Consider the following 12,590-nt stretch of genomic DNA (forward strand, 5'->3'; position numbering starts at 1 on the left):
TAGATTTTCCACAGTAAAATGAAAAACAAATCCCATCCCAGTTCACTGCAGAGGATCATTCATTTAGCTTCAAGTTATAATAGTAGTGTGGTCACAACAATAACAAAACACCAGTAAGCACGACAAGCGCTTTAATTGATATTATTTTTATTTGTTTTTACATTTTATACAATGTGAAAAACATACACAAAACAGACACTGAATCACAGGAAGTCAGTAAGGAGGGATCAGAAATAAGAGCTCTACAGGGTTAACTGCGTGTCAGTCGCCTCCAACATCGCTGTGTAGAGGGCTGTGATAGTTACTGATAGTAGCATAGTAGCATGTGGACCTTAAACGTTGCTGAGTTTGTGCTGTACAGTGGCCAGTTGTTTGCAATTTGTAAGATTAAACACCAGTGAAGCCGGCATGCAGAAATCATAAGCTGATAGTCTGATATTGAAGTTGTGCCTGTGATTTTGGCAAATGGCAAAATTGAACAGATCGACACTTAAGTGATGACTCACAGGAAGGCAAAGAATAAAAAACAAAGATCTCTAATATTCCAATATCAAAAACATTGAAGTCAGTAACAACCCTCTTCAGCATGCAAATGTTTCCATTACCCCGTCAGTCCCTTTAAAACTTTAAACATTGCATATTCTGCATTGCAGTAACTTATTTTTTCTCTAGAGAAGTTTAACTATTCATCCAAATCTACGAGCAGGCGAAAGAGTCACAATGACAGCATGGCACTCGTGTGACGTGGGTGAAACCAAAGGTGAGCCCGCGTGAGGGCGACTCTTCAACCTTTCCACAGCTCACTCGCTGCCTGAACAAGTGCTTCTATTAAAACGGTTTAATGACGAATTATGATGAATCCACAAAAAAAACAAAACGTCAGCCAAAAATCCATGAATGCATGAGCCAAATATAAATACACAGCTGATCACACAACCAACACAAATGTAACTGTAGAGAGAAAAACAAACGGTTTCCACATTACTCAGTGTGCTCTTTGTTCTGCAGTCCTGTGTGTGGTGTTCAGTCTGGCCGTGCGACAGTTATGCAGCCACGTGTTGTGTTTACGTTGTGTACAGTTTTAGTTCACTGGTTTTCTGCAGTACAGTCACAGCTACAGGACTAGATGAATCTGGAACTTGTCATTAGTGAGGATGCAAGGCACTAAAGTGTTCCTCGTGTTTACAGGTTCGAGTGCATGTGCATGTAGAGTGGGTCACCACAAGCATACTCTAGTGACTGAGCAGTAGGTGAAAGCATTTACCTCACATTAACATATATACAATTAAATAGAAAAAAGGGGGGGCAGGGCGGTCATAAGATATAAGAGCTTAATAAACGGCAGGATCACTCCTGCCTGGTGACAAGCATACCAATAACAACCCTGCAATTGCACTTTTTATATTCCTTTAACTACATGTTGTTTAACAACCTTTAATAATAATTACAGTGAAACAACATCAAAATCTGATGGCTGAATACAGGTCCATAAAGAACATTTGTTTTATTAAATATACGCATACAAAAACACCACAGAAAGAGAACCCCAGACACTTGTGATTTGAGAAGTGACGGCTAAATGTTATGAGCGGAGATATTTAACTTGACTTCACTAACAACCTGTTTATCTGACTACTGTGCACTACCTGTCTAAAGAACTGAGACAAATCCCTTCCACAAAATACTACTGCAAAAAACAAAACTATTTCATATGTAGGATATCATGAGCAGGATTTGGAGCTGCTCGTATCTCACTGCTAAGCACTAAATAAAATGTTTTCATGTGTCAACATGGGATTCGTGACAAGATTTCATTCTCACGTAAACAACAAAAACCCTGCAAACGCTCTCCTACCAAGATTGTGATTTACAGCAGCATCACCTCGTCTGAATGGTGGTCAACACCAGGCTTTTTCATATGGCAGATCCACTGGCTTACATATCAGACGTGAAGAATAAATCAGGATGATAATAACTCTGTATGGAGAGACAACTCAAAGCACAATGACACCAGACTCTCACAGGGACATAAATATATGCTAAACATGGAATCATAACCCAGTGAAGAAATATCTATGTACAAAGTCAATGTTTGAATGTGTTGGGGGATTAAGGCCACAGTTACAAGGGACAGTATATCTACTCTTTGCCATTATTGCATTTTACTCAATAGGTAGCCACTGGGATGTGTTCATACTGCAACCCTTTCCATTACACTCCTGCCTAACATACTTTGTCTTTCTTCTCCAAACTCCTCCACCTCACACTCCGAGACAAACTGTCTTATCTCCCACTTTCGAGTACACTCCTCCTCACTGTCGGAGACAACTTAACCAACCATCCCAAGTCAACTTAACCAGATTGATGTGTAGTTAGATGTGAGTGTGTGTGTGTGCGTGCGCACATGTGTCTTTGTGTGTATGAGTTCAACTGTCTTCAGTCCCAACTCGCCGTCAAATTAGGACCAGTACGGATGTGAACCAGAATCCCTCCTACCTTCTCCTCTTCAAAAGGAATGACGACATTTCGTCTGCTCTCAAAAGACATCTTTGGCTGCTGTTGGTTATGCCTTTGGGTCATTACATCGCCAGACACGACCAACCGACTCGTCACAGCTCGATTCCACAGCTAATGGCAGGCTAAGTGTGAGACTCATGTGCTGTGGATGTGTATTGCACTCTCCCTCCAATTTTGCCAGACAGATTTCCTTCTGCCTGAGGGGACTTGAACCACACAGGTCAACTCTATTACAGAGAAAAACACAATAATAAAAGTTGAAATAAAATAAAAAGCACAACATCCAGCCAGATAACCAGCAAAGGGAGCTAGTGGTTCTTGACTGTCTGGCCTCTCTGCCCTGCGTGGCCCTCTGTCTCAGCCTGGACCGGGGCTGACTGGGCTACGTAGGCCTCAGGTTGGACCCTCCGGGGTTCACTGATGTCTGGGGGGCTTGTGTGGTCCCCAGGTGGTAGCCTTGGTGCATTGAAACTGAGGCTGTTGTAGGCGGCTGGTACTGTATGCCGACCTGGCATGTGCCTGTGGGTCCTGCCCACTGAGGAGCGCTGTACGGGGCTGAGGTGTATCCAAACCCCGGGGCGACTGGACCCAGAGAGCCTTTGCGAGGCCCCAAAGGGACAGACGGGTTGGCTGGGTTGGGGAGGTGCGTGGAGGTGGTGGACGTGGCGCTGGAGGGCGTGGGAAGTGATGGGCAGAGATACCCTGGAGCTGAGAATTTACGGCCCATGTTGGTTGGAGGAATGATCTGTTACAGAGGACAAAGTTATAAAAGTTACAACAGGACAGGAAGTGCTTAGCCAAAAAATCAATATAATCATATAAATGATTCTTGAGACTTTGGTTAAAAAGATCTCTCAGGAAGAAAAGTACTAATTCGGCTGAAAATCTGTTTATAACATCATGGTTGATCATCTGTGGGTAGTTTTGCACAAGTGTAACATTTTCATATGTTTAATTATAATTTATATTATATGCAAACCCAGTACACAAAAAAACAGTTAAATAAATAAGAGAATACATTTTCAATTTGATAAAAAAAACTCTACATAAATCATGTAAAATGTGTAATACACACACATACACAGATGAACGAGTAGAATGTAAAACATCTTTAAAACTAAAAAGCAGTTTTATACGTCCAAAATTCTTAATGTTTATGTAATGGTAATTTTAAAAGCTGTGTGATGCAAGAGTTTCTAAAAGAGTACAATAAATAAATTATGTGTACTTATGGTATAGACATAATACTTTATAAGCTCTGAATCTATATGTGCCTAAACAAATAGGAATAATTATGTTTGTATGGTGTCTGACTGTTGGAAAAAAAGTACAAACTCAGGAGGTTTCATCGAAATATTGCAGAGACCCTGCTCTATTAACACGTAACTTAAATTTTCTTCATACTTTCTTTTAAAAATTTAAACCTGTTTTATCCATTTTCTCAACAATCAGTGATATATGGTCATACAGCCAAAGTACTGGATGCTTACATCATGTCCCACTGCTGCCTGTGTTCCAGTTTTAGGCCCTCTCTTGCACTGGGAGAGGCTGATGGCATCTCTGGCCCAGTTATCTACCAGTTGGTGCAGGTCATCAGTGAAGGTGCCCTTGCCCTTCTGGGTGTGAGAGGCAGGAGGAGTAGGTCCAGTAGCCTGATTCAGGGAGGCAGAGTGATTCTGGCAGTTGCCTGAACCATTTATAGAGCCGGTCACACTCGATCCTGGGACACAAGAAGGGAGGTGAAACAGAAAATTAATTCAGGGAATCACTTCAAGTGCCTCATTGTGACGAGACAAAGTGCTTGCACATACCTGTAGAGCAACTACTAAGGCTGGGCATGGATGGAGAGGATCTGAGCTGCTGTATGGATGATCTGTTGGCTGCTTGTGATGTCTCTGTTGCTGAGGGTGGACTTTGCTTTGGAGAGGATTCTGAACCATGAACACTCTGAGCCGAGGCTGGAGATCCTGAACATATGAGCAAAATACACAATAGAGTGCAAACATTTATTCAGGAACCTTCCAAATCAACAGCTTCGGCACTTTGAACAAAAAATGCGGTGTTGAAATAAAAAGGCCAGTTCACTGTCTGTACCTGAGTGTACAGGGCTGGGCTGTCCACTACTGCGAGCAGATCTGTGGCTTTTGCGCCTGCGTCGACCTCCAGCCATCGCCACAGCAGGGGAGCAAACAGAGGGAGGTGGGGGTTTTCCCATCCGTGTGAACAGACCCTCTATCTCCTCCTTCTGACGGGACTGCAAGGCCTGGATCTCCAGCATGTGTCTGAGAAACAGGCAGAACAGGCAGTCATGTTAACATGTTTCTACTGAACTGTGAAGGAGCATTCATTAGAGGAAATTACTCACTTTTCTCTGAGACGACTGATTTCTTTCTGCAAGGCCTCATCCTCAGCCTCAGAGTCATCGTCATTGTCACTACTGTAATGAGTGTGTGTGTTATGAGGCTCAGAGTTTGAGGATGAGGGCCCGTTCTGGATACCAGAGCCAGGTGAAGGACTTGGGCCTGCTGCTGGAGCTGGGGTCACTGAGGGAAAACACATAAGGCCATTACTGTGCTGACCTGGGAACCTCATGACATAGACATAACCTAACCTAAACATCTCTGGATGGATAAAATCTTTGCTAAATGCATATTTACTGACTAAATCCTCGTGTTCAGATGTTGTTAAAATAGAACAGCTTTTCAAGCACAGTAGACAGAGAAGTCCAAAGACAAATGCTATCAAAGCCTTAAATATTAATTCCCTCACCAGCCTCTGCCAATAAGATTAATCTAAAAATATTAAATGATGCAGGAGCGATTTCCACAGAGAGCATGACTTTCTATAAAGAAACCACAGTGTGCATTATATTGCTTATACCATGGCCACTTAAGAAAAAGGGTGACCGTGATAAAATGGTTACCCAATTTTAAAAACACTTCAGCCTCTTCAGTTACAGTGAACTAACCGTTGAGATAGTGTGAAGCATGAGATTTGTATGGTTCTTAGCACACCGTGTCGTATCGGTGATGAGTATGGAGGGCATTAAACTAGCTTATCAAAGTTGATTTACACACCCGTGACGGAGAAACGTCCCACTTTAGAACCAGTGGTTGGCCCAGATGTGGCGTTAGTGCTCGTGGACACTTGGAAGCGGCCGATAGTGGTGGACTGACTGGCCGGACCAGCTGGGAGAGCGTCAAATTCACAAACTCCTTTGGCCAGATTGGATGACCGGTGGAGGGTATTTTCTGGACTTGAGGGGGAGGACGAGGAGGACGAGGAAGAAGAGGAGGAAGAGGAGGAGGTAGAGGAAGAGGACGGTGTCATAGACGAAGAGGAAACAATGCTGGCTGGACCTGGAATGCTGCTGGACGTGCCATCACTGGCAACAGATACCTGAGAAAGAGAGGAGGGAAAACATCTAAATTAACAAAGCCTGACATTTAAGAGTTTTATCCGTTTCAGACTGAATTAAGCAGATACATTTAAAGTTGTGACTTAAACTTACTTGAAAACGTCCAAGAGTGAAACCAGCTGCTGGAGGCTGAACTCTGTTACCACCCTGAACAGTCTCTGGACTCAGAGCTCTCCTCAACTCGGCATCCAAATTACCCAGGGGCTGTTGTGACTGTAGAGTCACACAAACAGGAAATAAATAAAAACAATTGGATTAATACTAATTTACACTCCTTCACTATTTTTACAAACAAATGTGGTATAGTCTGTGATTTTACAGGACCACAGCAGAGCTAACCTGATTTGGTCCAGGAAATGGGGGAACAAGGTCAGAGGGAGGAGTAGCAGCTTGATCAAAACCAGTCGGTAACGTCTAAAAAACATAAAGAGGGAAGTCAGGTCAAAATATTCTTATGCTAACATACAGAATTTTGGATTTATTCTTGGATGAAGTTGCCTCTAACCTGTGCCCTTGGTTTAGTTGGAGGTGTCTGTGCATGTCCTGCAGGGGTAATACCCTGTCCTGGGGTGGTTGTGGGGCCCAGGACACCCTGCACCCCAGAGCTGAGGGGAAGGTTTGATGGAGGCACCATGGCGGCTCCTGGTGGAGGGGAAGCAGTCCCAGCCGGAGGAGAAGAGGTGCCTGTGTTCTGACTGGGATCCATTGATGAGGACGAGGTGGTGCTCTGGTCTTTAAAGAGGGAGCGTAGCTTCTTATCTAGAGCTTGGATATCATCCCTACCAGCTGTCTTGGTCTGGAGGTCAGCTCCTTCTGACTCCACTGGCTGTGGCTGGACCTGGCTCTGACTGGGTAGTGAGGCAGGAGGAGGGGGCTGAGAGGAAATGGTGACAGGCTGGGAGGTGTTGTGCTGTGTTGCATGAATGGACGAACTCATAGGCTGAGAGGACGAAACAGCGCTATTAAAAGGCTGCTGCTCTGTAGCAGGGACAGTACCGGTACTACTGGGTGTGACAATAGCAACAGAAGACTGAGGCCCTGTCACGGCCGGGACGGAGGTCTGGACTGATGGAGGAGAGATGGTGGAAGATGAGGGAGGAATGACAGCAGCTGGTGGATGCTGAGAGGGGCCTGCATCGTGTGAAGACTGAGGTGCTGGACTTTGATCACTGGTGACAGGAGCTGTAGTTTGGGACTGAGCAGAGATGGGTGGAGGGGAAACTCTCCCAGTTGAGGCAGGTGGTGAAGATGTTGCAGTGGATGAGAGAGGTACAGCAGGAAAAGAAGTGCCTGTGGTAGAAACCTCTGGAGGAGCCAGGTTTGAGTTTGGGCCAATTCCAGCTTCACTGGACTGGACAGGGCCTGGTTCTTGCTCCACAGCAGGGGGATCAAGAGTATTGCTTCTCTCTATACGAGCCTCCCTCATTTTACTGAAGGCCTGCTGGAGCATCCCAGTTGGAGCAGATAGAGAAAGACCCAATGTCATAGGACCTAAAAGAAAGTAAAAAAGTCGTTATAAGGCAATCAACAAATATGAATATGAATATAATATTTTAAACATCAATAACAGCTTCAGGTTCACTTTGTTTTCACTCAGTTGATTAGAACGTATAGCACTGTGACAAACCTTCTGTGTCAATCAGTTAAAATATTTACATTTATTTTCATTCAGTCTAAAGTGTATTACTAAACAGGAAATAAACCAAGCTCTTCTCTTACCTGGTGCAGATTCATCTCCAAAGGAGGTATTAGCAGACGGAGCGCCAAAGAACTGCTCTCTGAGACGGGACTCTGGCACTGGGCTGACGATGAACCTTCGTCCTGCTGAATGCACCACCTGGGCTGCAGTGCTGGGGGAAATACCTGAGAGAAGGCCAAAAGAAAAGGATACGTGTGAGGCGGGGGGGGCTGGATTCCCAAAAAATGAATGACTTGCCAAGTATATTTTTCCTTAAAGTTTGCTAACCTGGCATCATGGGAACAGACAGCTCGGGCTGTTGCGGGTGATCACTTATCTGCAAAGACATAAAAATGTAGGCGGTTACATCCCAAGCCTTAGCAGGTGATGATCAAAATTATCATTACGGGTATTTGGCTCATGAGGAGGGCTGCCCTGAACACCATTTTTAAGCCTTCAAATCTTTAGTGACAAGTATCCACAAATATTAGAACGCCTCTGAGGAGGGGAAGCTCCAGTCTATGTGGCACAGTAATTAATCAGTTTGGATGTAGAATACCTTTGCAACGGTAAAGCTTCAAAACATTCTGGTCAGCCCTACTGGTAAGGTGATGTGCAGTGAAGACATACCTGCGGAAAACCTTCCTTCATGCCCTCTCCTTTCTCGTCGGCCATTTCTATGACTTCACGGATCTGCTCGATGAAGGACTCTCGCTCACTCTCCAAGATGAACTCACTCTGTACCTGAAAGAAGAGAGTAAAAAGATGTTCATCTACTGAAACTAAACTTTGAACTGAACAGTTAACAATTCCTAGATGTTTAGAGAACCACTACTACCATGATCTGTGCAATCTCCTCCGGATTGTCTCCATCAAGGTCAAACTTGAATGTCACCATCTTCCTGTTGTGTGTTTCCAGTTGACACTCTGCTACTCTGTCTCCCACATTAGAGATCTGCAAAACAATCAATCTGGTTTTAAACAACTGTTCACCAACAAAGACCCTGAGACAAAATATGAGTGATTACATCAGTTCAGATGCTTACGCTGAGAACATTTAGCTTGGCCCTTGCAGTCTTTTCGTGACGGGAGCGGCTGCGTACAGATCGCCGCTGGTGGCGCTTCAGTGAGCGTCCCTCATGGCGACCTCCTGATGTGGAGCTTCCATCATTGCCGTCACTAAGACCTGAAGCTGCATCTGACAGACAGCTGAAAGAGAAATGGACCAGTGAGAGAGAATTCAACACAAAATACACATGCTTTCTTTCTTTTTTAAACTTTCTTTTTACCTTTCTACAGATGGTGGCACCAGAGCAGTGGATCCTGCAGGCTGCTCCACTGGTGCTGACTGAGGAACACTCACAGGGGCCTGAAACACAGAAAACATCCATAAATCTAGAACTTCACATCAAATAACAATCTCTTTTGTAAGTGCATTTTTCTTTTGAAATGATTTACAAACTAACACAGTAAACAGTGATCATTTGTATGTCATTAAATTTTGTTTTGCAGTTATTTATTCTGACCAACTATTTACTGGAAATGAAAGATTTCAAACAAGACCATCCACCAGATGGAGTTGTTTAACCTGGTGAAACTTGAATCAGGGCAGAACAAGCGACGCCATTATTCAGCTCTCAGACAGTGTAAATACTGCTGTGCAATGGAGTTTAATTTCCTTCAGAACGTGGCCATTTTTTCTGTGCTGAAATGGATATTATAAGTATCATCTACATAGGTTATTGCTGTTGTGTGACTGTCCAGTTATAGCCCTGTGGGTAGTTACAGGGCTGTAATAAAATGTACATGCCCACAGATCTACTGGGGTGCTGCTTTCATGTAGGATTTGAAGCTCCAAATAAAACCCTTAAGCTGTTAAACAGCTAGGAGGAGGAAGTAAGAAGAGTTGTTCACACTGCCACTTTGGTCAAACAGCGACAAAAACAAACACTGTTCTACATTCTCGCATGTTACTAAGTATACTGCGGCAGATATTGCCCTCCTCACTAAAATGTTTATTGGTGCTTTATAATAGAATTAGCATACATGCTTGTCTTTTTATAAATATTTATCTATGTAAAATGTGCACCCTGAGGATATTTTTGAAGTATGAACGTACACATACTTCAGCAACAAAACTGTGCAAGGAGGTGTGAGCCAAATGCTTCACACCTGGCCCACACACACTCACCCACACACATATGTTTTGTGCTCTGTAGAGTACCTGCAGTACAGAGAGGCATGAGGCCTGATAGAGGAAGTATAGATGCTCTGCGTTGACTGGAGGAGACATGATAGGAGGACTTGGATCACTGGCGCAAGACTAAGAGTCATGCAGGAATACGCAGCATGCAGAGGGGAAGTGGAGTGGAAGAAAAAAAAGGAATAGCCATGGTAATGAGTGGTGTGCCAAGAGAAAAGAAACAAAGATTTAGAAGAGGCGCAAACTTAAAAAAAAAAATGAAGAGCATGAAATTCATATTTTAATACGGCTAAGTGAAACAGTGGAATTGAGTGACTGTTTAAACATCTATGTATGTCAGCATATGTGTCAAGCAAGAACAGATGAATTTGCATGTTATGTATGAGCAGAGGAGGTATGTGTGTCACCTGTAGCTGTTGTGTCTGTGGTAGACTGGAGATCTGTAGAGTACTGCTACTCTCTGGCTGTTGCTGCTGTTGGGGGGAGGACGACTGAGAAGATGGGGGTATCATCACTTGCTGGGTGGGAATCTGTAAGACCAGAGGGGAGAAAGATGGTGTGATAACAAATAAGAATCCAATCAGAGAGAAAATACAAGATAAACACATATGACATACTTTTACAGTAACATTTCGGTTACTTCCTGAAAATCCAGTTTCTTTCCATTCTAAATATTTCAGATATTTACTTTGCCTCCTTTCCAAAGTCACATGCACTTACCTGTTGGATAACATAGCTGCATGAATCACACCATTTACTCATTGAGAATATAGGGCAACAAGGCACTGATGTGTGAACATTTAACATCCTCATTTAGATACATTTAGATTGTAATTTAGAAAGGCATTGCAAGTTGAGCCACACGGAACTTGCAAGTAAAAAAAAAAAATACTGTATGTAATATTTTTGACATGGTTTCCACTTATCAACTATAACGACAACTGAGTCAAAATGGACGGCAAAGGCTGAGTCTACAATGCAGATGAAGATACAGACAAGTGCATTTTGTTTCCAACAACATGTTATCCAAAAGGCTGTGGGTGTACTTAAAAGTGGTAACAGGAAAATGGGACATTTTATCTACCTGAGGGGGAAGCGATGGTTGGTAGTAAACGCCGTACTATAAGAAACAAAACATAACACAGGGTAAGAATGGGAAAGTTTGAGATTGAAAAGGGGGAAAAAGCAAACTAGGGTAAATATGACGAACTCTCGGGATTCTGAACACTCAGTTGGTACAACACAGCTGCCTGTCCCAGAGAATACATTATAGGCTTTGAAGGTTAACTTCACACCCTCGGAAAATCAGATTCTGCTGACCTTGAGTGGTTGAAGTTCACATTTGCTGCACTGATTTAGACATGTCAGGGCATGTTCAGCCCCAACAGATATTGCTACAAGGTGTGTTTTTACATGCAAAGGATTTGAAAATATTTAACCAGAGGTCAGACTTCTCACTTGGTTTGAAGTAACTCTTTAAAGACATTAACACATGCAGCACAAAGTTTACCTGTGGAGGTGCCCCTGGAACAGGCTGGCTGCCTGGTGCAACAGGAACAACTTCAGGCTGAACACCTTGCATCTGAGGTTGAATCTTATGCACAACAGAGAGACAAAAGCAGCACATGGTTAAAATGAGGCAAAGAAGAAAGTAAACTTGTAGCAAGAAGATCAAATAATTCTTAATTTTGAGGAACCCATACCAAGGGGAAAACATCTGGTTCTCTTCAACACACAAGATTATGTCCTACTTTCTAAATGACTCACCACCGACAACTGCTGCTGCTGCTGCGTTTGATCATTTTGTGTCTGCGGGCATGACACCTGGGGCTGCACATGCTGACCCGAAGGGGAGCTGTATGATATTCCAGACTGAGGAGGTTGGGTTTCAGGATGGATGGAGGAAGCAGGTGGTCTGTCTCCCATGTGAACAGCTGTTAGAAAAGGACAAGAGGGTTAATTTCATTTATGGACAGATCTAGAATAGTTTGATTTTTGAAGGTGAATGCATTTAAGATATGCATACCCCCTCCACCATGCTGTATTTGTTGGTGTTGGTCAGTCTCAGGCTCCTCTGACTCTGGCTGGATGGGGGCCACACTCTGACCCTGAACTGACCCTGGGAGTTGTCCAGTTGAGTGGGGGACAAACGGGACCCCCTGTGGCATGCCAGTCAGTTGCACTGATTGAGAAGTGCTGTAGTTGGAGCTCTGAAGGCTCTGCTGAGATGGAGTTTGGGCAGAAATCTGTGTGCTGTGTTGGGTTGGTTGTGAAGGGACGTAAGAAGCTGGCTGTCGCACAGGCTGGGACTGAGGCATCTCTGTGCCCGGCTGTTGGCCTTGTTGCTGTGCTTGCAGTAGTAGACTCTGCTGTTCTTCTTCTATCCTCCTCTTCTCCTGATCTTCTCGGACCTTCAAGATAATCAACAGCAGAGGTATTAAAATCCCTTATGATAGCAATGAATGACAAAATCTCCACATCACAGGACAGGTACGTACATTCTGTGGCTGACAGTAGAATCCAGAATACATTAATGACATTAATTGCACTATGGGGAGCATGGACTCACCTGTTGTCGCTGTGCTCTCTTACGACTAATTAGAGACACCCTGTCCTTTATGGCCTTTGCAATGGTCTTGTGGTCGCCGTCACACACATAACCAGACTCAACCTACAGAAAACAGACATTACAAATAATTCAGTATTGAACATTTCAAAGATTGCGAGAGAAACTCTTTCATTTCATGAGGTGGCAAAGGCAGATTAAAGCATTT

General features: G+C 43.7%; 1 protein-coding gene across 5 annotated transcripts in view; it reads right to left on the bottom strand.

Annotated features, from left to right (window-relative positions):
- Positions 1-130: 130 nt before the first annotated feature.
- LOC119023752 (serine/threonine-protein kinase WNK1-like) overlaps positions 131-12,590 on the bottom strand; it is a 28,176-nt gene continuing 15,716 nt past the window's right edge. For 2 of the 5 annotated variants that reach the window (XM_037105867.1, XM_037105868.1), the window contains exons 8-29: positions 12,386-12,487; positions 11,843-12,227; positions 11,584-11,750; positions 11,327-11,410; positions 10,901-10,936; positions 10,224-10,346; positions 9,838-9,936; positions 8,903-8,982; positions 8,660-8,822; positions 8,452-8,568; positions 8,244-8,357; positions 7,902-7,950; positions 7,655-7,798; positions 6,441-7,426; positions 6,275-6,349; positions 6,029-6,148; positions 5,595-5,916; positions 4,883-5,060; positions 4,612-4,799; positions 4,329-4,484; positions 4,008-4,237; positions 131-3,262 (exon numbers count right to left, since the gene is read on the bottom strand). In XM_037105867.1, the coding sequence (XP_036961762.1) occupies positions 2,900-3,262; positions 4,008-4,237; positions 4,329-4,484; positions 4,612-4,799; positions 4,883-5,060; positions 5,595-5,916; positions 6,029-6,148; positions 6,275-6,349; positions 6,441-7,426; positions 7,655-7,798; positions 7,902-7,950; positions 8,244-8,357; positions 8,452-8,568; positions 8,660-8,822; positions 8,903-8,982; positions 9,838-9,936; positions 10,224-10,346; positions 10,901-10,936; positions 11,327-11,410; positions 11,584-11,750; positions 11,843-12,227; positions 12,386-12,487 (4,281 nt within the window). In that variant the 3' untranslated portion in view covers positions 131-2,899. The remainder of the gene's footprint in view (positions 3,263-4,007; positions 4,238-4,328; positions 4,485-4,611; positions 4,800-4,882; positions 5,061-5,594; positions 5,917-6,028; positions 6,149-6,274; positions 6,350-6,440; positions 7,427-7,654; positions 7,799-7,901; positions 7,951-8,243; positions 8,358-8,451; positions 8,569-8,659; positions 8,823-8,902; positions 8,983-9,837; positions 9,937-10,223; positions 10,347-10,900; positions 10,937-11,326; positions 11,411-11,583; positions 11,751-11,842; positions 12,228-12,385; positions 12,488-12,590) is intronic. The other 3 variants (XM_037105869.1, XM_037105870.1, XM_037105871.1) reach the window with 3 other exon arrangements.

This window comes from Acanthopagrus latus, chromosome 8, assembly GCF_904848185.1.
Source record: "Acanthopagrus latus isolate v.2019 chromosome 8, fAcaLat1.1, whole genome shotgun sequence".
Taxonomy (NCBI): domain Eukaryota; kingdom Metazoa; phylum Chordata; class Actinopteri; order Spariformes; family Sparidae; genus Acanthopagrus; species Acanthopagrus latus.